The 27,759-nt window shown below is 41.8% G+C and overlaps 1 protein-coding gene and 1 long non-coding RNA gene across 16 annotated transcripts in view; one reads left to right on the plus strand and one right to left on the minus strand.

Moving 5' to 3' along the window:
* The window catches only part of LOC137382645 (protein-tyrosine sulfotransferase 2-like), a 179,746-nt gene that overhangs the window by 131,312 nt on the left and 20,675 nt on the right, over positions 1-27,759 (plus strand). For 12 of the 14 annotated variants that reach the window (XM_068054861.1, XM_068054853.1, XM_068054855.1 and 9 more), the window contains one exon: positions 26,204-27,153. In XM_068054861.1, coding sequence (XP_067910962.1) covers positions 26,294-27,153 — 860 coding nt within the window. In that variant the 5' untranslated portion in view covers positions 26,204-26,293. Of the gene's footprint in view, positions 1-16,598; positions 16,660-18,661; positions 18,842-26,203; positions 27,154-27,759 lie in introns of those variants that run through there. The other 2 variants (XM_068054859.1, XM_068054858.1) reach the window with 2 other exon arrangements.
* The window catches only part of LOC137382647 (uncharacterized), a 72,809-nt gene that overhangs the window by 39,750 nt on the left and 5,300 nt on the right, over positions 1-27,759 (minus strand). Inside the window, exon 1 of one of the 2 annotated variants that reach the window (XR_010977248.1) lies at positions 4,287-4,728. The exons of the other annotated variant lie outside the window; for it this stretch is intronic. This is a non-coding gene — a long non-coding RNA (uncharacterized lncRNA). Of the gene's footprint in view, positions 1-4,286; positions 4,729-27,759 lie in introns of those variants that run through there. 2 annotated transcript variants of the gene reach the window in all.

Consider the following 27,759-nt stretch of genomic DNA (forward strand, 5'->3'; position numbering starts at 1 on the left):
GATGGGAATAGAGGGATATGGTCCCTGGAAGTGCAGAAGGTTTTAGTTTAGGCAGGCATCAAGATCGGCGCAGGCTTGGAGGGCCGAATGGCCTGCTCCTGTGCTGTACTGTTCTTTGTTCTTTGTAAGTCATGGCAGGAGAGCTCACACCCGTAATATGCTCCTCCTGCGCTATGTGGGAAATCAGGGACGCTTCCAGTGTCACTGATGGCCATATGTACAGGAAGTGTATCCATCTGCAGCTACTGGCTACTCGCATTATGGAGATGGAGATGGAGATGGAGCTGGAGCTGTGGGTGGATTCACTGTGGAGCATCCACGATGCTGAGATCGTCGTGGATAGCACGATTAGCGAGCTGGTGACACCGTAGGCAAATGCTGCAAAGGCAGAAAGGGAATGGGTGACCACCAGGCAGAGTAGAGGAAGGCAGGTAGTGCAGGAGTCCCCTGTGGCCATCCCCCTCTCGAACAGATATATCACTTTGGATATTGTTGGGGGAGATGGCTCAGAGGAAAGCAGCAAGAACCAAGTTCATGGCATCATGGGTGACTCTGCTGAACAGGAGGGGAGGAAGAAGAGTGACAGGGCTATAGTGCTAGGCGATGCAATTGTAATCGGAACAGGCAGGCATTTCTGCGGCTGCAAAAGAGACTCCGGGATGGTATGTTGCCTCCCTGGTGTTAGGATCAAGGATGTTTCTGAGCGGCTGCAGGACATTCTGAGGGGGGAGGGCGAGCAGCCAGTTGTTGTGGTACATATTGGTACCAATGACATGGGTGGAAAAAGAGAATATAGGGAGTTAGGACGTAAATTAAAAAGTAGGACCTCAACGGTAGTGATCTCAAGATTACTACCAGTGTCACGTGCTCACGAGAGCAGAAATAGCAGGATATATCAGATGAATTCGTGGCTGGAGAAATGGTGCAGGGGGGAGGGATTCAGATTCCTGGGACATTGGGACCGGTACAAGCAGGACGGGTTGCATGTGGGCAGGACCGGGACCAATTTCTTTGGTGGGGGGGTTGGAGGGGATTTGTTTGCTATCGGGGAGGGTTTAAACTAGAATGGCAGGGGGATGAGAATCTGAGCAGGGAGACAGAGGAGGGGGAACAAGGATAGAAATGAAAGACAGAAAGGTAAGAAGCAAAAGTGGAAGGCAGAGAAAACAAGGGCAAGAAACAAATGAGGCCATAGTGCAAAATAAAGCTAAGATCACTAACAATGTTAAAAGGACAAGTCTAAAGGCATTGTGTCTTAATGCGCGGAGCATTCATACTAAGGTAGATGAATTAACAGCACAAATAGATGTAAACGGTTATGATATAGTCGCGATTACGGAGACATGGCTGCAAGGTGAGCAAGGATGGGAACTGAACATCCAGTGCTATTCATTATTTAGGAAGGACAGGCAAAAAGAGAAAGGAGGAAATCAATGCGATCGTGAGGAAGGATATTGGCTCGCAAAATCATGATGTGGAATCTATATGGGTGGAGCTAAGAAATATTATGGGGCAGAAAACGTTGGTGGGGGTTGTCTATAGGCCCCCAAACAGTAGTGGAGATGTCAGGGATACCATTAAACAGGAAATTAGAGATGCATGCAATAAGGGTACAACTGTAATCATGGGTGACTTTAATCTATATATAGATTGGTCAAACCAAATTAGCAATATTACTGTGGAGGAGGATTTCCTGGAGTGTGTACGTGACAGCTTTTTAGACCAATAGATTGAGGAACCAACTCGAGAACAGGCTATCCTAGACTGGGTATTGTGCAATGAGAAAGGATTAATTAACAGTCTTGGGCGGGGTCCCTTGGGGAGGAGCAACCATAACATGATAGAATTCTTCATTAAGATGGAGAATGAAGTAGTTGAATCCGAAACTAGGGTCCTGAATCTAAATAAAGGAAACTACGAAGGTATGAGGCGCGAGTTGGCTATGGTGGATTGGGGAACTTTACTAAAAGGGTTGATGATGGATAGGCAATGGATAATATTTAAAGAACGTGTGCATGAATTATAACAATTATTCATTCCTGTTTGGCGCAAAAAACCCCCAGAAAGGTGGCTCAACCGTGGCTTACAAAAGAAATTAGGGATAATATTAGATCCAAAGAGGAGGCATATAAAATTGCCAGAAAAAGCTGCAAGCCTGAGGATTGGGAGCAGTTTAGAGTTCAGGAAAGGAGGACAAAGAGGTTGATTAAGCGGGGGGGAAATAGAGTATGAGAGTAAACTTGCAGAGAACGTATAAACTGACTGTAAAAGCTTCTATAAATATGTGAAGAGAAGAAGATTAGTGAAGACAAATGTAGATCCCTGACAGTCAGAAACAGGGGAAATTACAATGGGGAAAGAAATGGCAGAACAATTAAACACATACTTGGGTTCTGTCTTCACAAACGAGGACACAAAGAACCTCCCAGAAAGGTTAGGGAACCAAGGGTCTAATGAGAGGGAGGAACTGAACGAAATCAGCATTAGTGAAAAAATAGTGCGAGGGAAATTAATGGGGTTAAAGGCTGACAAATCCCCAGGGCCTGATAATCTACATCCCGGAGTAGTAAAGAAAGTGGCCCCAGTGGTCATCTTCCAAAATTCTATAGACTGTGGAGCAGTTCTTACAGATTGGAGGGTGGCAAATGTAACCCCACTATTTAAAAAAGGAGGGATAGAAAAAAACAGGGAACTACAGACCAGTTAGCCTTACATCAGTAGTGGGGAAAATGCTAAAGTTTATTATAAAGGATGTGATAACAGAACACCTGGAAAGCATAAACGGGATTGGGCAAAGTCAGCATGGGTTTACAAAAGGAAAATCATGCTTAACAAATCACCTGGAGTTTTTTGAGGATGTAACTAGTAGAATAGATAAGGGAGAACCAATGGATGTGGTGTATTTGGATTTTCAGAAGGCTTTTGATAAGGTCCCACATAAGAGGTTAGTGTGCAAAATTAAAGCACATGGGATTGGGGTAATATACTGGCATGGATTGAGAATTGGTTGACAGACAGGAAACAGAGAGTAGGAATAAACGGGTCTTTTTCTGGGTGGCAAGCAGTGAATAGTGGGGTACCGCAGGGATCAGTGCTTGGACCCCAGCTATTCACAATATATATTAATGACTTGGGTGAGGGAACTAAATGTAACATCTCCAAGTTTGCAGATGGCATAAAGCTTGGGGGGCGGGGGGGTGGGTGTGGGGGGGGCGGGTGGGGGGGGAATGTGAGGAGGATGCAAAGGGGCTCCAATGTGATTTGGACAAGTTGGGAGAGTGGGCAAATGCATGGCAGATGCAGTATAATGTGGCTAAATGTGAGGTTATCCACTTCAGTTATAAAAACAGAAAGGCAGATTATTATCTGGTGATAGATTGGGAAAGGGGAAGGTGCAACGAGACCTGGGTTTCCTTGTACACCAGTCGCTGAAAGCAAGCATTCAGGTGCAGCAAGGATTAGGAAGGCGAATGGTATGTTGGCCTTCAATGCAAGAGGAGTTGAGTACAGGAGCAAGGATGTCTTACTGCAGTTATACAGGGCCTTGGTGAGAGCACATCTGGAGTATTGTGTGCAGTTTTGGACTCCTTATCTGAGGAAGGATGTTCTTGCCATGGAGGAGTGCAAAGAAGATTTACTAGACTGATTCCTGGGATGGCAGGATTGACATATGAGGAGAGATTGGGTCAACTAGGCCTATATTCACTAGAGTTTCGAAGAATAAGAGGGGATCTCATAGAAACCTATAAAATTCTAACAGAACTAGACAGACTAGATGCAGGGAGGATGTTCCCGATGGCTGGGGATTCCCGAACCAGGGGTCACAGTCTCAGGATATGGGGTATGCCATTTAGAACAGAGATGAGGAGAAATTTCTTCACTCAGGGTGGTGAACCTGTGGAATTCTCTACCACAGAAGGCAGTGAAGGCCAAGTCATTAAATATATTCCAGAAGGAGATGGATATGTTTCTTAATGCCAAAGGGATCTAGGGATATGGGAAGAAAGCAGGAACAGGGTACTGAATTAGACGATCAGCCATAATCTTTTTTGAATGGCGGAGCAGGCCCAAAGGGCCGAATGGCCTACTCCTCCTATTTTCTGTGTTTCGATGTAATTTAGGAAACCAAAAACCAAATGGACAAGATTTCACTTTTATAGATTTTACTGTAACACTTGAGCCAAAACCAACATAAATTAAACACGACCTAACAATTAACTCCCGTTCAATATGTAAATCTTAAAGGTTACACATTAATTAGCAGAAGCATCAAAGATAGTTCTTACGGATCATCAGAATAGTCGTATCAGCAAGGTGGCACTGAACACTTGCACAGTACAACAAAATCAGGATCTTTGTCAGGTAGTTCTTCACGTTCTGTCCTCCTGGATGCTAATACGGAAGTAGGAAGGTCCCGTTGATAACGAGCAGTGCAACCTTTGCTTTAACGATTCGGTCTTGTCACCTCTTGAACCACCCTGGCCTTGCCCACTGCGTGGTATTACTGGTAACTTTTCAGTCACCAAAGAGAACTGCTGTAAGTTATTTACAAATGGTTAGCCCTCAGTCCCGGCTTCTTTGCTGGCAGCCAGACTGTTTCAACCAGTTGCCTTGTAGTCTGATTCTTCAGAAGCCCATAAACTTGCAGCTCTCAGCCTGTCTCCTTAAAACAATCTGGCTGATTTTTCCATCCACTACAGAGTCCTTCTCAACTCTCAAAAGTCTTTTTTTTTTTACAAAACCCAAAGTAGTCTTGCAGCTGATTTAACATTCTTTATAGTTTGCTTGACAAACTGAAACTAAAACCTCCAGTCACATGTCCTTGGTTTAAAAAAAACTGCTTGTTTGTTCTCAATCATCGAAGTTTGGAGGAGTTTAGAAGAGTGAGGGGAGACTTGATTGAAGTATATAAGATTGATTGAAGTATATAAGATTGATTGAATGGTCTTGACAAGGTGGATGTGGAAAGGATGTTTCCTCTTGTGGGTAAGTCCAGAACTAGGGAGCACTGTTTTAAAATTATGGGTTGCCCTTTTAGGACCGAGATCAGGAGAATTTTTTTCTGAGGGTTGTGTGACTTTGGAACTCTCTGCCTCAGAAGGTGATGGAGGCAGGGTCATTGAATATTTTTAAGGCCGAGGTAGATAGATTCTTGTTATGCAACGGAATCAAAGATTATCAGGGGTAGATAGGAGTGTGGAATTCGAGACACAAACAGATCAGCCATGATCTTATTGAATGGTGGCGCAGGCACAAGGGGCTGAAAGGTCTACTTCTAATTCGTATGTTTGTATGTAAGGAGACCAAAACTGTACACAGTACTCCAGATGTGGTTTCACCAATGCCCTGTATAGCTGAAGCATAACCTCCATACTTTTGTATTCAATTCCCCTCGCAATAAATGATAACATTCTATTAGCTTTCCTAATTACTTGCTGTGCCTACATACTAACCTTTTGCGATTCATGCACTAGGACACCCAGATCCCTCTGCATCTCAGAGCTCTGCAATCTCTCACCATTTAAATAATATGCTTTTTTATTCTTCCTGTCAAAATGGACAACTTCACACTTTTGCACATTATACTATATTTGCCAGATCTTTGCCCACTCATTTAACATATTTATAGCCTCCTTATGTCCCCTTCACAACTTACTTTCTTTACTGTCATCAGTAAATTTAGCAAACCATACCCTCGGTCCCTCATCCAAGTCACTTATATAAATTGTAAAAAGTTGAGGCCCCAGCACTGATCCCTGTGGCACACCACTTGTTACATCCTGCCAACCAGAAAATGACCCATTTATCCCTACTCTCTGTTTCCTGTTAACTAGCCAATGTTCTATCCATGCCAAAATGTTATCCCCTACACCATGAGCTTTTATTTTCTGCAATAACCTTTGATGTAGCACCTTGTCAAATGCCTTCTGGAAATCTAAGTACAATACTTAGGAAGTGCAAAGGAAGATGGCTGTGGTTGTTGGAGGTCAATCATCTGAACTCCAGGACATCACTGCAGGAATTCCTCAGGGTAGTGTCCTAGGCCCAACCATCTTCAGCTACTTCATCAATGACCTTCCTTCAATCATAAGGTCAGAAGTAGGGATGTTCGCTGATGATTGCACTATGTTCAGCACCATTCGCAACTCCTCAAATACTGAAGCAGTCCGTGTAGAAATGCAGCAAGTCCTGGACAATATCCAGGCTTGGGCTGATAAGTGGCAAGTAACATTTGCGCCACACAAGTGCCAGGCAATGACCATCTCCAACAAGAGAGAATCATAACCATCTCCCCTTGACATTCAATGGCATTACCATCGCGGAATCCCCCACTATCAACATCCTAGGGGCTACCATTGACCAGAAACTGAACTGGAGTAGTCATATAAATACCATGGCTACAAGAGCAGGTCAGAGGCTAGGTATCCTGCGGCGAGTAATTCACCTCCTGATACCCCAAAGCCTGTCCACCATCTACAAGGCACAAGTCAGGAGTGTGATGGAATACTCTCCACTTGCCTGGATGGGTGCAGCTCCAACAACGCTCAAGAAGCTCGACACCATCCAGAACAAAGCAGCCTGCTTGATTGGCACACCATCCAGAAACATTCACTCCCTTCACCACCGACACACAGTGGCAGCAGTGTGTACCATCTACAAGATGCACTGCAGCAACGCACCAAGGCTCCTTCAACAGCACCTTCCAAACCTGTGACCTCTACTACCTCGAAGGACAAGAGCAGCAGATGCATGGGAACATCACCACCTGCAAGTTCCCGTCCAAGTCACACACCATCCTGACTTGGAACTATATCACCGTTCCTTCACTGTCGCTGGGTCAAAATCCTGGAACTCCTTTCCTAACAGCACTGTGGGTGTACCTACCTCACATGGACTGCAGCGGTTCAAGAAGGCAGCTCACCACCACCTTCTCAAGGGCAATTAGGGATGGGCAATAAATGCTCGCCTGGCCTGTGACGCCCGCATGCCATGAATGAATTTTTAAAAAGTACATCCACCCGTTACCCTTAATCCTTCTTTTGGGCCTCCTTATCTCGAGAGACAATGGATACGCGCCTGGAGGTGGTCAGTGGTTTGTGAAGCAGCGCCTGGAGTGGCTATAAAGGCCAATTCTGGAGTGACAGGCTCTTCCACAGGTGCTGCAGAGAAATTTGTTTGTTGGGGCTGTTGCACAGTTGGCTCTCCCCTTGCGCCTCTGTCTTTTTTCCTGCCAACTACTAAGTCTCTTCGACTCGCCACAATTTAGCCCTGTCTTTATGGCTGCCCGCCAGCTCTGGCGAATGCTGGCAACTGACTCCCACGACTTGTGATCAATGTCACACGATTTCATGTCGCGTTTGCAGACGTCTTTATAACGGAGACATGGACGGCCGGTGGGTCTGATACCAGTGGCGATGGGCAATAAATGCTCGCCTGGCCTGTGACGCCCGCATGCCATGAATGAATTTTTAAAAAGTACATCCACCCGTTACCCTTAATCCACAGCACATGTTACTACTTCAAAGAATTCCAATAAATTGGTTAAACATGATTTCCCTTTCGCAAAACCACGTTGACTCTACCTTAAGTTTTTCTAAGTGCTCTGCTATAACGTCTTTAATAATAGCTTCTAACATTTTCCCTCTGACAGATGTTAAGCCAACAGGCCTGTAGTTTCCTGCCTACTGTCTCCCCTTTTTGAGTCACTATCCATGGTTAACTAAAAATGTTAAAGATAGGTAAAATTTAAAGAAAAAGTATATAATTGTTAAAGATGGGTGGCAGGTTAGAAGATTGGACAGAATATAAAAAGCAACAAAGAACGACTAAAAGATTAATGAGGGGAAAAATTAGAGTATGAGAGAAAACTGGCTAGAAATATTAAGACAGATAGTAAGAGTTTCTATAGATATTTAAAAAAAGAAAAGAATTAACAGTGAGCGTTGGTCCCATAGAAAGTGAGGAATTCACATTTACTTTGTCTGGATTCAGTGGAAAATCAATGAGTACTATTAATGTACTAGAATTTAAGAAAAAAGATTTGACTCTATATTGCAGCATTTGAGAAAAGTAGATTTGGTCATGATAGTAGCACACATGGGGGTTAGTACAAGCCTGGGGGTTAGAAAAGTGGAGGTCATCCAAGGATTGTTCCCTTGTATGAAGCTGTTAAAATAGGATGTTTCCACTCGTGTTCAAGTGGAACAAGCCAAAATTGAGTTAGAGAAGCTGAGATTGGGAAAAGAGGAAAAGCAAGAGAAGAGGAAACAGGGAAAAGAGAGAGATAGGAAAGAGAAAGATGGACAATTACAATTTGAAAACTTGAATTCCAAAGAGAAAGGGAAGAAAAAAAAAGATAATAAGAATTGCGAAAATTGACAGACTACCAAGTGAGAGTGAAAAAGCTTAGATGACGTGAACAAGGAGTGGCAGGAAGGTTTGAGGATGAATCCAATTTAACTCCTAATTTTGATTAGGCGAGGAATATTCATTTAGTGCCTACATTCAGTGAGGAAGGAAGTATTGCTATTAAGTTGCAATGGCCAAAAGAAAGTTGAACAGTTTTATTGAAAAGTGTATTGGTGGGGAAAGAGTTAGAGGTATATTCATCACTTTCAGAGGAACGGTTAAGTATATATTTTTTTTAGAGATACAGCACTGAAACAGGCCCTTCGGCCCACCGAGTCTGTGCCGACCATCAACCACCCACTTATACTAATCCTACCCTAATTCCATATTCCTACCATATGAAATGGTTACAACTCTATGCTTATGAGTTGGTACCAGAGGCTTGCAGGCAAAAATTCAGGAATTTAAAAGGAAACAAAGCCAGACGTTTATGGAATTTGCTAGAGAGAAGGAAATCATATTTGGTCGTGGTATTGGTCCATGAAGACAAGCCAAAAGACTTGCAGGTTGATAGGTAAATTGGCCATTATAAATTGTCACTAGTATAGGTAGGTGGTAGGGAAATATAGGAACAGATGGGGATGTTTGGTAGGATTAGTATAAATGGGTGGTTGATGTTCGGCACAGACTCGGTGGGCCGAAGGGCCTGTTTCAGTGCTGTATCTCTAATTAAAAAAAAAATTAAAAAAAAAAAATTAATTAAGATTGAAAGTCTTAGGGAAGTAATCCTAATGGAAGAATTTAAAAATAGTGTCTCTTTAGGAATAAGGTCCCATCTGGAAGAACGTAATATTGGTAAACTAAGGATGATTACAAATTGACCCACGAAAGCAATAGTGACAGGCCCCAGTTCGGAAACTTTCAGCGAAGTTGGAAAGATAGGAGGGTGGATAATGAGATTTGGTTTTAATGAGAAAAAGGGTAAAGGAGAGGATACAGGCAACCCTCAGAGTGGTTTTTAAAAAAAGTCAGGAAACTAGGGTTGAGTTAAAAGGACCATTGTGTAATTTTTGTTATAAAAGAGGGCATATAAAATAAGAATGCTAGAAGTTGAAAGGCAGGCCAGTAGTTATGTTATGTCTACTGAAGGGATGCCCCAATAGGCAGTGCTGTTGACAAGCTAGCGGCTTTGACAGTATTGGATAGTGAACAAAAATGTACTCCCTTGTGTGCTAATAAATTAAGTCAGGTCCCTGAAGGTTATAGAAGTTTAGTGTCCAGGGGTAAGGTGTCCCCATATTTGTCAGATGAGGCAGGTAAGCCGATTGAGTTGCCCCTGTATTTCTAAGCAGCACAGTAATTAATGGTAGCAAAGGATGTAGATTTTTCCCCCAAGTAGTGCTATGAACACGAAAGCAATAATGCGGGGCATTGAGGGGGGCTATTTATCTGTTCCATTGCATAAGGTTAACTTGGAATGTGATTTAGTCACTGTTCCGGTAATAGTGGGAATTGTCCTTGATTTGCATATTGAAGGGGTGAATTGGTGCTGGGGATAAGGTATTGGTGTTTCCAATAGTTTCGGAAAAGCCAGTTGAGGTTGCTGAAACCGAAGTTTTGCAGGAGGAATTTCCTGGAATATTCCCAGATTGTGTGGTAACAAGCTCCCAGTCTCAAGATTAAACGAGATGAGAAGGATTCAGTTGTTGTGGAGGATAATTCAGGTGTTTGGTTGGTTGAAACTTTTTTCAAGGATTTGGATGGGGATGTTGGTGAAAAAGGCTCCAAGGCTAGCAATGGTGAATTGTTTAGCAGATCTTCTTTGATTGAGGCCCAACAGGCAGACCCTGATGTAAGAAGTTTATCTCAAATGCTATGTTTTGAGACGAGCTGAAAAGGTCCTTGTGTGCTATTATATTAAGAATGACATTCTAATGAGAAAGTGGAGACCTCCCCAGAAGCCTGCTAATGAAGGCTGGGCTAGAGTTCATCAAGTTGTTGTTCCCCGGGGTACCAGAGTGAAATTTTGAGAATTGCCCATGAAATCCCAGTGGCGGGTCATGTGGATACTCGAAAGACTCAGGCCAGGATAAGACAGCATTTTTATTGGCCAGGCTTGCATAAAAATGTGGTTGAATCTTGCAAAACTGTCTTCCCCTTCTTAATCAATCCCTTGGTCCTCCTTTGCTGAATTCTAAACTGCTCCCAATCCTCAGGTCTGTTGTTTTTCCTGGCAAATTTATATGCCTCTTCCTTGGATCTAATGCTATCTCTAATTTCCCTGGTAAGCCATGGTTTGGCTACCTTTCCCGTTTTATTTTTGCACCAGACAGGGATAAACAATTGTTGCAGTTCATCCATGCGCTCTTTAAATGTTTGCCATTGCCTATCCACTGTCATCTCTTTAAGTAATGTTTCCCAATCCTTCATGGCCAACTCGCGCCTCACACCTTCGTAGTTTCCTTTGATAAGATCCAGGACCCCTGTCTCAGAATCAACTATGTCACTCTCCATCTTGATGAAGAATTCTATCATATTACGGTCGCTCGTCCCCAAGGGGTCTCGCAGCACTACATTGTCAATTATTCCTCTCTCATTACACACTACCCAGTCTAGGATGGCCTGTTCTCTAGTTGGTTCCTCAACGTATTGGTCCAGAAAACCATCCCGTATACACTCCATGAATTCCTCCTCTACGGTATTGTGACTAATTTTATTTTCCCAATATATATGCAAATTAAAGTCACCCATAATTACAGATGTTCCTTTATCGCATGCATCTCTAATTTCCTGTTTAATGCCATTCCCAACATCACCACGACAGTTTGGGGGTCTATATACAACCCCCACGAACATTTTTTGCCCCTTAGTGTTTCTCAGCTCTACCCCTACAGATTCAACATCGTCAGAGCTAATATCTTTCCTTACTATTGCGTTAATTTCCTCTGTAACCAGCAATGCAACTCCACCGCCTTTTGCTTTTTGTCTGTCCTGTAGGAGCAGTGTTGTTCCAGGATGGTGATATTGTTATTGAAGGCGCAGTCAGTTATTTCTCTAGAAAACTCTAAGTACCAGAAGAAGTACTCCACTACTGAAAAGGAGACTTCAGGTCTCATACTTTAAAATGTTGAAGAAGCAATATAAGACAATTGTGACCAGGAGAAATAACTGTTTACACCAATCATAATGCATTAAGGTTTTTAGAAAAGTTCAAAACCAAGAATGCCAGATTATTTCAGTGGTGTTTAATACAACAACCAATTGCCCTAAAGACGGTACATGTTGCAGGAAAGATAGATGTAATTGGCGATGCTCTATCCAGAATTTAAAGAAAGGGTATAATGGAGGAAAGCAACTCCGAACTTTAAAATATTGTTACCTGTGTGTGTAAAATGTTGTTAATGAAAATGTTTACACATGATCCAGTCTGTGCTGAGTCCATACAGGTTGTTTGTTTTTTTTTTTGAGACAGTTATTATGACTTCAGTTAATGTAAAAATACGAGATATGAACCCCAGACCAATTTAAAGAATTACACGACAAGCCTTTTGATTGTAAGAAAAATATTACTATAGTAACAAATTTTTTGTTTTTGGGGGAGAGGTGTTATGAATGCTGAAATTTATAACATGATTGTGTTTTAAAAACTGATTTTTAAAAGTTTAAGCTGGAGTCAGAGAAGTCAGGTGATCTCACATCCACTCTGCTTAAAGACAAGACAGGAATCTTGGTTACGAGGACACAACAAGCCCAGATCAAAGGCTTGTCAATGTAATTCTTTAAATTGGTCTGGGGTTCATATCTCAAATATTTTAACATTAACTGAGGTCATAACTGTCTCATAAAAAGAATAAACAACCTGTATGGACTCAGCACAGACTGTGGATTAAACCTGGGGTTTTCCTGGTCTGTATGGCGCAGCTGCTAACTGGATAAACCCACTGAGCCATCAAAAGAACTGTTGCTGTTTTTCTGTGGAGTGGGAAGTAAAATTGGCATAAAGCCACATGCTTCCGAATGGATGATTGTCCTCTTGACGAGTTAATATTGTGCAATTGATGGTATCCTAAAGGGTGCATGAGATATTTTTTGAAAATCTGGCCAGAATTCCTGAAACAGCATTGTTAGGGAGAATTTTAACCTGGAGGAGCATGTGAGTCTGGGTGCAGGTGAGAGGTGGAAACCGGGGAAAAAATACAAGTGCAACAGTGTTTAATTCAAGCACATTAGGTTGGTTACGTGCAACATCCTCAGGAGAGGCAGGTTGCCTGTTAAGATATGAGAATCACTCAATTGAAATAATATTTCAACATTGTTTTAAGTTTAATGTCACATGTACAGGTTTCCCAGGCTTCTTGAAACTTGCCATTGAAAGCAAGGCAAGAGCACAACAGCATTTGAGAGGGCTGAATCAAACTTGTGGAAGTTTTGCAATAACTATTCAGTACTCAAGCTGCTTTCTTACCAAATGGGAAAATATTTCTGCTGAGAATTTATTTTCTACACTTGAAAGGTTTTTTGAATCCTATCAGAATGGGTGGCAACTTGGCTGCCTTAGATTGGATCTTGGAAAAAGAACAATATGACCAGCACTAGCAGCAGTAGCCTGCTGTTGAGAAACCTCCTGCTGGATAGCAGAGAGTACAGTTCGCAGGAGGCACTACCCTTGACACAGGACATACAGGCAGAAGCTGAGTTTCCTCTACAAGTCAGAACATCATTGTATCGGGAGGCTTAGGCAACTGCAGCCTACTAGAAGAAGACTTCCGCCTTGCTGGACCTGGTGACCACACATTAACAGTGGCTGTCAAAATGACCACCACCTTCAACTTTATTTGCCTCTGGAACCTTCAAAGGCTTTGCCAGAGACATATCCAGGATCTCCCAATCAACAGCTCACATGTATATGACGGGTAATTGATGGGTTGTATGTCAATTATGTGAACTACGCCTGCGATAATGCCAGTCAGAATGAGTGGGTGCTCTGGTTTGTGTCTGTGGCTGGTTTCCCACATTTACAGGGAAGCATCAGCTGTACACAAGTGGCAATCTGTGCACGCCCAGATTAACCAGCAGTATTCATGAACTACAAGGGCTTCCACTGCACCAATGTGCAACTGATGTGTAATCACAAAATTATTTCTGCAGGTGTATGCAAGATTCTGGGGAGCTGCCATGATGCTTTCGTCCTGTGGCAGTTCAAGCCCCCTGACTTCTTTGGACCTGCAAGCAGACTTGAGGACAACTGAGATGAAGGATACGCACTTCAAACTTGGCTGATGATGCCCAACAGAAACCCGACCAATGAAGCCCAACAGTGCTACATTGAATGCCATATGACCACCAGATTTATGATCAAACAAGTCATTAACACTCTAAGGATGTTCTTCAGGTGGTTCGGCAGCCTTCAGCACACACCAGCCAGGTGTCTTGAATGTTTGAGGTGCTGCGCTCTGTACAACATCATTCAGCAATGATGTTTGCACCTGCAAGAGGAACAAGGTGCAGATAGTCTGCAAACAATTCGAAGAAGGAGAGCAATTAGGAAAATGCAGATTCCGCGACACACGTAGCTGCTAGGGATGCCCTTACTAATGTATGGTCCACTGTTGCAGTCTAAGTGAACCTATGTCAGAATCACACGTGATGACCACTCTTCCTACACTCTCTTTTTCCCCCCCCCCCCCCAATCACAATGCCACTGACAAAAGGCAGTCCTGCAAACACCAACCACTCATGGCACATACCCCTCCTCATTAGCTGCTGTCATTTCATGTCTTCCTATTCATCATTTAGTAAGTTAAAAGGTGACTTGGTTGCTGGGTTGATGGGAAAGTGGTGTATACTAATAAAATTTGTGATTCTACTAAAGAATGGAAATTTCACAACATAACATTTGCTCATACACAATGAACATTCCTTTGTGCAACTCCAAAGGTTGACTTTTCCTATAGCTCCTACATGGTGCAATGCCTGTGACTTCTGCAGAGGTAGCAGCAGGCTGCACCGATCCTTGTTCCGACTGCTGAGATGTTCTTGGCTGATGACCTCCTGGGTTTTGGAACCCGTTCGGGCACTGTCAGACTGCTCCATCTGCACCTGTACGGGGTAGACTTGGGCATTGGGCCATGAGGCAACAGGTTTGTTTCTGACTTGAGTTGGGGGGTTATGGGATGGGGCAGCAACAGGTGAGAATTGGAAGGACTTTGAGTGAAGTCCTCACTTCCATGGCTCCCTTTGCCATTGTTCATCTTGTGGGCTAGCTGCACTTCACTGCTATGACTTTGCTGGAGAGTACCATGGTGTAGATCAGTGTGGTGCTGTAAGGCCAAGCCTAATGTATCTGTCATCCTATTTAAGGCAGCAGAGTGTGCATGCTGTGGTCAAGGTATATATGGACTCATTTGTTTGAAGCTTTTGATATTCCACAGAGTTGACCGCTCTATTCATTCAAGAAGACATTGTTACAATGCCCCGTGACATTATCCCACTCATGCTTGAGGTGGACTGTTCCATTCTGTCTGCAATTGTGGTCAGTGTGCTTGAAAGGCTTGTTAGCCATTGCATATTCTCTGCTGCTTCTCAGTGATTTTTCTTTTGATCAATGGTCCCTGGGGTACAGCATCTGTGTCCAGCTGAGCAGAGCTGCGTGGACTGTCTACAGCTGAAAGTGCAAACACCATTTGCTCTTGCTCACTTGTGAATTGTGAGTCACCAGGTGAAAACCCAATTATCTGTCTAACTGGCCCGACAGCAGTATGATTATCTGGTGCATGGTAAGCATGATGCCTGTGACCGTGCACACTCAGAAGGAATCAGCTCCTCCTGAGGATTTGCCATCAGTCAGGTTCATGCACTTCTGCTTCACACATGAAGGCCGTGGCAGAGAGAAAAGATATGAATTAGTACTGGCAAGGTAAGTATGTTGCAAATTATTGTGAAGACGATCATATTCACTGTTGAAATCAAGTCAACGTGACTGAGTGTTGTATAATGTGTGGGTCCCTGATATTTAATTGGTAGCTGGGCGGTTCTCATCTCTGATGGCCAGGGATGCTGACACACCACTGATCTGCAACACTTCCTTCATTGCAGTCCTTGGCTGGGAAATTTATGGAGGACCACCTCTGGTGTTCTCCCTCTCTTTGTGTTCTGTGCTCTCTTCTGCAACGGGGGAAAGAACGGACTTCTGAGCGACTGTAATGATGTGTTCATCTAATTAATGCAATGCATTTGGTGAGGATGACTATCGGAGAGGCAGAAAGTTGCATAACGATGAGGGTGGGTGGCAGTGGTGGATGGATAGATGAGAAGGTGAGGAAGTGCACCAAAAGAGAAAGATGGGTGCACTTGCAAGGTAAGTAGGTGTGAGAAGTGGTGATAGAGTGGGGTAGACGAGGCAGAGTGAGGGGGGTTGGGGTGATGTGCACAGCAGGATGTAGGTGAATGTGCAACTGTATTGGCCTTTGCTGACATGGTTAGGTCATTAAAGCACTGAATCCAAAAGCGTGACATCATGCTTCTGCTGCTGAACTCCAGGCACATTGCCTTTGTGACAGCAGCAGATTTCTTTCTCCAATTATTTGGGAAGAGTATCTCTCTCTGACTCTTCATTGCCCCCAGCAGTACATCAAGGGAGGCATCACTGAAGCAGGATGCAGTCTTTGAGCATCCTGAATCCATTGTCACACCTTGTCTTTTCTTGCTTCCAACTCCAAATGCCTCCAAATTCCATCTTTGGATTGGTCCTTTAAATACTGGAGTCAAGATCACATCATGCGGGTCCTAATCGTACTTGCTGCCATGCAATTGATGCCAAACTGGAAGTAAAATGATGATGAGCTGGCTGCATTAAAAACCCAGAGACGTGCTGAATTTGGTTCTGGGTTTCCCACGTTTTATTGGACACCCCTGCTCCCAACACTACCCCGGGTTAATTTGGGTCATTTTGTGAGCATAAACCATGTTAAGAATAAAGTTAAGTTTCATCCTATATTCCCCATTGTATTGTTTTTGGGGAAGCAGTTTGCTGATGACTTGTAAAAAGGTTTGTAAATAATGTTGAACATGTTTGCCTTTTGTAAAGATGGGCTAATCATTACATGGTAACTAATTTACCTCACACATGTAACACCAACCACATCCATCAATGTTTAGTGAACTATAGCCAATAATGCAGTGTTGGTCTGTGTAATGTATCTATAAATGCTTCATGTTTCATGACAGTTTCCGATTTCTGTTGTTGACAGCTTGTGGTTAACTGGTAGATCATTGAGCAAATAGACGTGTCTTATCTGTTTTCCTGTAGAGGTAAGTAATACATTCAGCCTAGTTTAAATGTTTACATACTGAATCATTTTGCTGTACAAGAACAGATCAGTGCGAAGCATAGTCAGTTAATGATTTTCTCTAATTCTATATTGAGCAAGGTTTAAAAATGAGAAAAATATGCAAAATCTGAAGTTTGCTAATCTGAATTTAGTTTAAGTGGAAAATGACTAAGTAGATCTATGCTGTTTCCTGTGTTGTTTCTGCACTATACAGACTGAAGATACCCTCCTCTCCTGAAAGTGTTAATTTCTTATTGGGATATGGTTCCACGTGTGCCTAAATGTTTACTAACCTTGCCCAAAAAGCTATGCTTTGAGGCTGGAAGATTAGCTGAAATTATCTAATAATAGCTGTGAAATGTGATTTGAAGGGACTGTTATTGCGTTGATTAATTCTTTAATCATTTAATTCTTCTTTAGCATTCCTAGGGAAAGAATTAGAAAGTAATGCCAGTTCAACTGAGCCAGAATTGTTCCAATTGTAGTCAGTGAACGAACTGTGGTTTTAACCTAAAATAATCTCAGCAATGATACGCCAGTTAGTACTTCATTAAAATAACCGACAAAGGAATGTCATATGAGCACTGCTGTTACAAATACTGCACAGCATGTTTTGAACCCCAGAATTAGCTGGAATGGAGCATTTCGCGACATGCCCTGTTGGTTAGATGTTTCCCTCACCCTTCAGCTCAAAAATGTTGTGTGCCACAAATTACTGGAAGTTCAACCTTAGTGGGGCATCTAGGACCTTGGTGAACAATGGGACTAACATTCTACCACCTTAACAAATGTGAATTATACATTAAGAAAGAAACCAAGGATGACTGAGGAAAAAAAGAGTCAGATCAGGTACAGAAAAGAAACAGAGGGAAAGAAATTTTGGATTGAGATAGAGAGGAAAATAAGGCAGACATGAGAAAAGAAATATAACATTTAAACATTTTTAAATCTTGAGCAATTTACTACCTACAGAATGAGACTCCACAGTTTCAGTTGTTTCCTTTATGGGTGGGAGAGGAGATGTAGCATTGCAGGAACCTCTATGTCATCATTAAAAGGGTCCCTACAAGGTCAAGTGCCAGCGTGAACTTTCTGTGACAAGTTTTAATTGGTAATTAATGAGAAATCCAGCGGTTTCATGAAACTGACATGAATTGCCGTTTTCATGAGGCCAATGGCAGAGCAGGTCATTTTGTCCAGCAATTTGTGACTATTCGTAACTCATGGCATATCTCTTACCACAAATTACTGGATGATTTACAAACTAACAGCGTGCGCATTAAACTTGCCATGATTTTTGCCAGTAATTTCTGATACTGGAATTACACTGCGATGCTAGCGTATGAGCAAATAGTACATTCATATGAAATTCCTCTCTCTAGCTGCTATTTTAACATTATTCATCTGTTTAAAAATATACTAGTAGATCACCTGTAGCATTGCTCATAGTGATTTAGAGGTTTTGCTATTTTATAACAAGAGGGTTGTTTATGCCCTGTCGTGGATAACATTCGGGCTGCTGTTCCTTTGACTGAATAAATCGATTATGTATTTATTATATGGTATTCTGAGATTTTTATGGGTGCGTTAAGAATTAAATTGCACAGCTCTGCTATTATTCAGTGTAAACTGTAAATGGGTGGCCATTAGTTTATTTATTATCAATAATAATTTTACATCTGCTTGCACTACCTGATTATGGCAGGTTGTCTTGTTCTTGTTGACTTTTTTTGGCAATTTTTTTCAATGTAAATTCCAATTTCACATTTATAAAGGAAAACGTTTATGCAGACTCCTCAATGTGACATTTTGAGTTGCATTGCTTCTCAAGTACGATGATCTGAGGTGTGGTATACAGGCAGTAGGCGGCATTGATATGTATAAAGATTACATTGTTTCTTTGTAGTTTTAAATGGTGCATGTTGGGTTCATAGTTTTAATAGCATATGCAGTTGACATTTTCTTTCTTCACCCATCTATAGCTTCTTATCTTGTGCTACATACTAGAAGACAGAGGAGACTTGGTTGCTTTATAACTACACATGGCTAAGGTTGACTCACTCTTTTCTCCTCCCTCAATGTGTCTGCTTGGTTTAAGTCAGAAGCCCATTGTTTTTAACTCTTTGACAAGTTCTGCTACCTCGGGAATCTCTGTACAAGAGGTATCTATTCCAGTTATCAGAAATTTGCATTTAATTCAGCATTTTATTGTGAGCAACATCCCTATTTTTGTTTCATAAAATGCATTCTCCAATTGTTAAGAACAGCATCATTCAATTTGTATGAATTTTTCCTTGATCACGATTTAATGCTACGATCACCCCTGACCCCCTGCCCCCTCCCCCAGATGGAGTCAGTAGACCTGCACATACTTGATTAGAAGGTAACACTACTACTGGTGTCGTTTGGCAGCTGTGTGCATTTGTAGTGGAGACCTACACCATCTTTATGTGAAATGCATACAATTTACACAAAGGGCTGCTGTAACTAACAGAAATGCTATCCTTTTGAATACCAGCTGCTCCATCACACTTTAACCTGCTCTCAATTACCTGCTGTAACAGATATAAAAATTGAATCAGTTTACATTATACATACATAGAAGGTGACACTGAAATGTACACTAGTTGTTATTCATATGGTTTCAAAAGATTCCAAAGATAAGAATAGTTCAGGGAAGCCATTCGTACGTCATCCTTTCACAGGAGCCTACAATCACAGCATCCACCTGTCTTTAAAATGATTCAAGTGTTCTTGTCTGCACCACCTTAACCTGCGGATTATTATGAACGTTAATTACCCGTTTGTGTGAAGCAATGCTTCCTGATATCAATCCTGAAACAAATGCTAGTGAATTGTTAAATTTTATTCATTCTGTGCCATACACACAATATTTTTTGGTCCCAAGTTTTCAGTGTGGTTTCAGGGTGCTACATAAAGGCTACACTTGTATCACATTACTATTCTGAACTTGAGGCTGTAAAATACAAAGTGTGCTGTACTACCGGTTGTGGATCCCAGTCTGCTCATGAAAATAAATCTTTATACATTCCTGCTGCACACATGCACAGAATTCTGCTTCCTGTCTTATAAATTTCTAATGTCTTGAGAGCAGACTAGAGAATCTACACATCAATAGTAAAAGTCTTTGCAGTAATTTATAAAGTGTCTGGGAGACCAGGGGAACTCCCAGCTTCACACCAGGCTCAAGTGACGGAGAATAGCATTCCTGAGAGGTTTTGCGCCATTCAGTTCTAAATGTGTTCAGGAGTTAGCTCAGGACCCGACTGGAGTTATCACTTCCAACTAATGTTCACCCAAAAACATGGCAGTGTAGCTGCTCCCTAAGTAATTATAAATGCAGTAGTTTAATTTAATCACTTGAAATTGATTCAACAGGAACTGATCAAATACATATGTAAAGGGTAATCTAATGGTCACTTGCAAGCCTATCCAGTTACTTTTTGAAGTGTACAGGCTAACTGAAGTTTTTTCTTTTGCCTGAAGTACAGCCAATGTCCAGATATTACATAAACAATGTTCCTGTAGTGTAAAGACATATTGATTTTAAAATCGCAAGTGAATGAGTTGCATACTCTGAGTGAGTCTACATCTGTGCACCTGATAGAACTTCCTGTGTGCCCTTATTAAAAAAAAATCTATTTTTTTTTCTTTCCTACAACCTCTAAAATTGATCAAAACTAGAATAATAAGGGATTGAATGTATGGTTGATAATTGCACTTACTCATCTTTCCAGAAATGAATTGAGTTCAGAAGGAGAATTGAGAAACCTTTGATATAATTTGATGTAAAATTGTTGTTGAATTGCAACACGAATACATAGCACTAGGCATTTAAATCTGATCCTCTGCACTGCCTACTTAATCAGCCATATTGTTGGAGTGGCAGCTGACTGGAAGCTAGATAGTTTTTCTTAAGGGATAAAGTTTTATCCCTGGGAGTAATTTGCTTCACTAGCCTCTTGGCTTTAAAAAGTGCAATGCTGGGGAGATAGTAAAGGGATTCGTAGTTTACAAAGAAATGTATATTTTTAATATAGATGAATATTTTCAATGTAGCATTTCAATACACATCATCTAAATGCACCCTTCATCATTTTGGGCACAGTTCCTAGTTTTTATGTAAGAATGCTGTGAGGGAAGGCAGTTAGAGTTTTGGAGCTCTGATCCTCGTATCATTCTGCAGGTCAAAGACAAATGAACAGCCTGTGTTTGGTGTCTTGCTGCAGAGTGGAAACATATTACAGAAAATACAAAATAACCTTATTTTAGTGGGGAAGAATACAGCAAAGGAAGTAGGAAACCAATTATGTAGCACCGGAAGTTATACAGACAATAAAGAAAACTTTCTGCATTTGCAGGTGGAATCAAGGAGAAAGATGCACATTTGAAAGTAAATTAAGAAATGAAAGCTATAATATAACAAGTTAGTAGGAATGTAAATCACATTGTGAGAGGGCTTTATAAATCTGTAGGACATGGGTAGTGAGGGAAACAGTACGAGCTCTGAGGATCCGAGAGGACTGTCCCACCGGACCCCATAAGAGAACCGAGAGTTTCCTGTGCCCTGAGCTGCGGGTTATCATCTTGTAATTGGCAAAACTTGCCTGATGGATTTGTTTTTATCTGATCTCTGAATGACTACTTTGACAATTAACCACATAGCATGAGAATGGCAGCTCGTGGAGGCCAGGCAAGATCGGGATGGCACTGGGTATTTACAACAATTTGGAAGTTCTCATTAATTCAGTTTCCCAACTTGCCTTGGTGGGATTTGAACTTTTAACCTTCAGGTTGGTATGTTTCCAAAAGGTACTGTCAGCTCCTAAAGATGAACCATGCTATTATTGCAGAAAATATTTTTATTTCTTTACAGCAACAACAGGGTGGCGCAGTGGTTAGCACTGCAGCCTCACAGCTCCAGCGACCCGGGTTCAATTCTGGGTACTGCCTGTGCTGAGTTTACAAGTTCTCCCTTTGACCGTGTGGGTTTCTGCCGGGTGCTCCAGTTTCCTCCCACAGCCAAAGACTTGCAGGTTAATGGGTAAATTGGCTATTGTAAATTGCCCCTAGTTGTAGGTAGGTGGTAGGAGAATTGTGGGGATGTGGTAGGGAATATGGGATTAATGTAGGATTAGTATAAATGGATGGTTGATGGTCAGCACAGACTCGGTGCGCTGAAGGGCCTGTTTCAGTGCTGTATCTCTCTAACTCTATGATAACAAAAATACAAGTCAATAGAGAACATATTTCCTGGCATCCTCACGTGGAATTCCTATGCCTAGGGAGTCTGATTTGGAAACCTAGGTATATTGCAGGGCAGATTAAGCAACAGCCAATAACTAGGCGGGCACGAAATTCCTACATGCGCAGTTAGTGTAAAGTAGTGTCTGCTAGTCAACCTGAACACTCACTTTAATTGACATCAGGGAAGGGCTCATACAGTGATGAAAGTACAATGCTTGTGTACTATCTGAGCTGAGATGTCAACCTTCCCACAACCAGGCCTAAGAAGGTAAATCTGATCCCAAGTATCCAATGAAAGACGCTTTGCTGTGTCTGCCCACTTTGGGTTGTTTGCAGGATTCTTAATGAGTTGCCCCTACTCTACGTGCAGTATAGATATTGCTGTAACTGTTTCACTCTACACCAAGCAGGTTAAGTGCATGTTGCCAGGGAAAAGCTGACAACGTTTACATATGCTTTTACTGCAGTACTTTAATTGAAAAGAAAGAAGGAAACATTTGCAGCCTTTCGTCGGACATCCCAAAGCACTTTACGGCCAAGAAGTACTTGTGAAGTATAGTCACTGTTATAATGTAGAAACGCAGCAACCAATTTGCACACAGCAAGCTCCCACAAACCGCAATGTGACAATGATAAGATAATGTTTTTGTGACATTGATTGAGGGATAAATATTGGTCATAACACCAGGGATAACTCTCCTGCTCTTCTTCGAAATAGTGCCATAGATCTTTTATGTCCACTTGAGAGGGTGGCAGACAGGGCCTCAGTTTAATGTCTCATCCAAACAATGGCCTCTCCCACAGTGCAGAGCTCTTTCAGTACTGCACTTAAGTGTCAGCCTTGATTTTTGTGCTCCAGTCCTGCAGTCGGACTTGAACCCACAACCTTGTGACTTAGAGGCAAAAGAGTGCTACCAAATGAGCCATGACTCTTCAACCTGTCTCAAGGTTATTTTTCATAGAACTCTGCCCGTAATTACTGCCAAATTATTCAATGGAGATCTGTTAGTGAAAAGTTGCATCTCTCGAAGGGGGGGGGGGGGGCAAGGAAAGAAACAAATGTCATCACTTGTCTCAATGAAGAGTTCCAAGTAGTACAGGATTACAGTGTGCACAGGTAAACCCCATTTAAAATTGGTTTTAAACATGGAAAGCAATAGCTCTGCCATCTGTGCCACTTGCTGGATCACACTTTAATTCAGGAGCAGTGGAATCCACATGTTGTGGCAAAGTGTTATTTTATTCTGGATAAAAATTCATTGTAATAGAAATGATCATATTTAGTAGAATAACATCACAATTGCAATATTTACATTTTTCAGTTATGTTTAGTTTTTAACAGAATATAGGAAAAGTACATAGAAAAAAGTCTAAAGCTATTCTGGAACATTTTGGTTAATGAGATAGGCGAACACCGTTTCAAGGGGACAGATAATGGCCTCCACAAACAAAAAAGAAAATGGAAGAACAAAACTGAGGCAATCACAGTACTGGGAGTGTACTATAGATCCCCAGACAGTTAGAGGGAGATAAAAGAGCAGATATGTAGGTAGATCTGGGGCGGCACAGTGGCGCAGTGGTTAGCACCGCAGCCTCACAGCTCCAGGGACCCGGGTTCGATTCTGGGTACTGCCTGTGCGGAGTTTGCAAGTTCTCCCTGTGTCTGCATGGGTTTCCTCCGGGTGCTCCGGTTTCCTCCCATATGCCAAAGACTTGCAGGTTGATAGGTTAATTGGCCATTATAAATTGCCCCTAGTATAGGTAGGTGGTAGGGAAATATATAGGGACAGGCGGGGATGTGATAGGGATATGGGATTAGTGTAGGATTAGTATAAATGGGTGGTTGATGGTCGGCACAGACTCGGTGGGCCGAAGGGCCTGTTTCAGTGCTGTATCTCTAAACTAAACTAAACATCTCTGAGAAGTGCAAAACAATAGGGCAGTAATAGTGGGGGATTTCAACTACCTAATTTTAACTGGAATAGAATTAGTGTGAAAGGCACAGAAGAAGTAGCATTCTTAAAATGCATTCAGGAGAACTTTTTTAGCCAGTACTTAGCAAGCCCAATAAGAAAGGGGGCAGTTCTGGAATTAGTTTTCGGGAATGAAGCTCGATAAGTGGAAGGGGCATTGGAGAGCATTTTGGTGGAAATGATAATTTAGTTAGATTTAGGGTAATTATAGAAAAAGACAGAGAGATCAGGAATAAAAGTTCTCATTTGGGGAAAAGCCAATTTTACTAAGCTGAGATGTGATTTTGCTAAAGTGGACTGGAAACAGCTACTTGAAGGTAAATCAGTGCCAGATAGTGGGAGGTATTCAAGGAAGAGAGTGTGAGTGTTCAGAGCAGGTATGGTCCCCTAAAGATAAAGGATAGGACAAACAAATCCAGAGCCTCCTGGATGTCAAGGGGCTTAAACGAGAGGACAAAGAAAAAGGGGGAAGCTTATGACAGAGAACAAGGGCTCAATACTGCAGAAAATGTAGAGGAATATAAAAAAAAAAGTTATAGGGATGAAATTAAAAAGGAAATTAGAAAAGCAAATAGAGGACACTATAAAATATTGGCAAGTAAAATCAAGACAAACCCAAAGATTTTTTTATAAATACATAAGGAGCAAAGAGATAACTAAAGAAAGAGTAGGGCCTATTAGGGACCAGAAAGGTAACCTATATGTGGAGGCAGAGGATATTGGTATGGTTCTTAATGAATGCTTTGTGTCTGTTTTCACAAAAGAGCGGGACGATATTGACATTGCAATCAGGGAGGAGGACTGTGAAATATTAAATGAAATTAACATAGTCAGCCAGGAAGTATTAAGGGGTTTAACATCTTTGAAAGTGGATAAATCCCCACACCTGCACGAAATGTATCCTAGGCTGTTAAGGGAAGCAAGAAAAGAAATAGCAGAGCCTCTGATCATCATTTTCCAAACCTCTCTGGCTACATGTGTGGTGCCAGAGGACTGAAGGACTGCTAACATCATAACATTGTTTGAAAAGTATCCCATTTTTCAGTTTGCCACTGTAGCCATTCTCATGTTTCTGTGATTGACAGTTACATTCAATTTTTGTGCTGTGGAAAAAGGTCACTAACATTTTATATTAATCAGCTGCACCAGGAGCACAGTACTGCTAGTATCTGCAACACATGACAATGTAAATAAAGGCACCATCAGCTGATGTCCGGAACCTGTTTTTTGTCTGTCCCGTGAATGGCACCAGGTGCATTTAAAATGGAAACTACTTTTTCCTTGGCCCCGTTGCAAGCCCCACAATCACAAATTGCAGGTACCTGCATCAGCATTTCTCTGCCAGTGCATTGGAGAATGACTTGTTATTAGTAGACATACTTTTAAAATGTTCATATCACTTAACATTAATAAAGCTCTGGTTAGGCCACAACTAGAGTATTTGGTCCAGTTCTGGTCACCATACTTCAGGAAGAATTTGAGGGTCCTTGAGAGAGTGCAGAGGATATTCACCAGAATTGATCCAGGGATAAGAGCTTTTATCTAAAAGGTAAGGTTGGAGAAGCTGGGATTGTTCTAATTGGAGCAATGGAGGTTGCTGAGTGATTTGGTAGAGGTGTACAAGATTATGAGAGGTTTAGATAAGGTAGACAAAAAAAGTTGTTATCAGTTGATGGTACAAGGACTAGGGGGCACAGATTTAAGGTTTTGGGCAAAAGATACAGGAGGAACATGAGGAAGAACTTTTTTACGCAGTGCATGATAATGACCTGGAACTTGCTGCTACACAACTGGTGGAAGTGGAGACGATCTATGATTTCAAAAGGAAATTGGATGAGCACTTGAGGGAAATAAACTTGCAGGGTTATGGGGATAGAGCAGGGGAATGGGACTGACTGGATTGCTCTGCAGAGAGCTGGAATGGACTCGATCTACTGAATGGCCTCCTTCTGTGCCATAATGACTCTGACTGTCCATTGTTTGTGGTTTTAAAAGTAGAATAAATCTGAGCTCCATTAAAATAAAACAAACAAATGTCATACAAATGTGTTAAGTACTTGCTTATATCACCAACAGTCATTTCTAGCCTTTAGTGTCCCCTGATTTTTCTAAGGCATTGGGGCTGTTCTGTTTTTACAGACACTGCAAAAAATGGAGCTTTCAGAGAAAGCCACATCCTTGACAATTTATAAATGAAGAAAGATGATTGTTGGCATTACTAGAGATGCAAAGGATTGTGTTAATGCTAAATGTTCTCTCATATATTCTTCTTTCTTCTTTCAGAGTTGTAATGAAAGCCATATTGAAATGAGCAAAAGTGCACGTAGAAGCTGAAGAGTAGTGCATACCTGTACAGAAGCTAAACTATCCAATATGCGCATCAGCATGAGAAGAATTGTTCTGCTCATCGGCTGTGCCATGGCTACAATGATGGTCTTTCACATGGGCCAGCACATGTGGGAATGTCAGCAAATACTGAATAAGAATGGAGGCTGGTTCCATGGCAGGCGAACACATAGCATGATGAAACCAGAAAAGGAGGAATTGGTCATGTATAACTCAAAAAATGTTGAATACCGCTACAGTAAAAATATGCCTCTAATCTTCATAGGTGGAGTGCCCAGAAGTGGGACAACATTAATGCGAGCCATGATGGATGCACATCCAGAAATCCGCTGTGGTGAAGAAACTCGGATCATCCCACGTGTGCTGGCCATGCGTCAGGTGTGGTCTAAATCAGAACGTGAAAAGATGCGCTTGAATGAGGCAGGAGTGACGGATCAAGTCCTCGACTCGGCATTGCAAGCATTTATATTGGAAGTCATTGCAAAACATGGTGAACCTGCAAAATACTTGTGCAATAAGGACCCTTTCACCTTAAAGTCTTTAAATTATCTGTCCAAATTGTTTTCACAGTCTAAATTTATTCTGATGATTCGAGATGGCCGGGCATCTGTGCACTCGATGATTACAAGAAAAGTGACAATTGCTGGATTTGACCTTAACAGCTACAGAGATTGTATAATCAAATGGAACAAGGCTATTGAAATTATGTATGGACAGTGTGTGGAGGTGGGACCCTCCAGGTGCCTCTCTGTTTATTATGAGCAACTAGTATTGCACCCCAAAAAAACTATGGAAAAGATCATGACATTTCTGGATATTCCATGGAACGATGCTGTTTTGCATCATGAAGAGCTAATAGGAAAATCGGGAGGAGTCTCACTTTCAAAGTGTGTTTGTGCTTTTTTTGTTTTTCTCCTCTCCTCCTTTCCTAAAGATATTAACTTCTACAAGGGTATGGTCTTGCTGCCCTCCATTTGTCAGTAGTACTTACAAGCTTTTTGGCTTCGCAGCTGAGCCTGTGCTCGCCCAATGTTCACTGACACCACTTCCTAGAAGGAGGTTACTACATAGCCATCAGCAACCTTGCCAAATTTCACCCAGCCCAAGGGTTCTAAGGCCAATAATAGCATCTCCACTGCCACCCAAGCATAGGGCAGCAAACTCTGGACAGAACTGAATCTGTAACCTTTTGATCTGAATGGCTGCTTTTATTTTTGGTATATATTTTCATCAAAGTAAAGAAAAATGGTGTTGAGAAATTAATTTTTTTCAACTTTTAAATTCTGTGATCATGTTGTAAAACATCCAAAGACACTTCACTGGAGCGATTATCAAACAAAATTTTGAACTTCCTACACCATATGGACTGCAGTGATTCAAGAAGGTGGCACACCACCACTTCAAGGGCAATTAGGGATGGGCAATAAATGCTGACTTAGCTAGCGACACCCACATCCCCTGAAAGAATAGAAAAAATTAGGAGACATTGGGAC

The sequence above is a fragment of the Heterodontus francisci genome, chromosome 23 (genome assembly GCF_036365525.1).
Source record: "Heterodontus francisci isolate sHetFra1 chromosome 23, sHetFra1.hap1, whole genome shotgun sequence".
NCBI classification, from domain to species: domain Eukaryota; kingdom Metazoa; phylum Chordata; class Chondrichthyes; order Heterodontiformes; family Heterodontidae; genus Heterodontus; species Heterodontus francisci.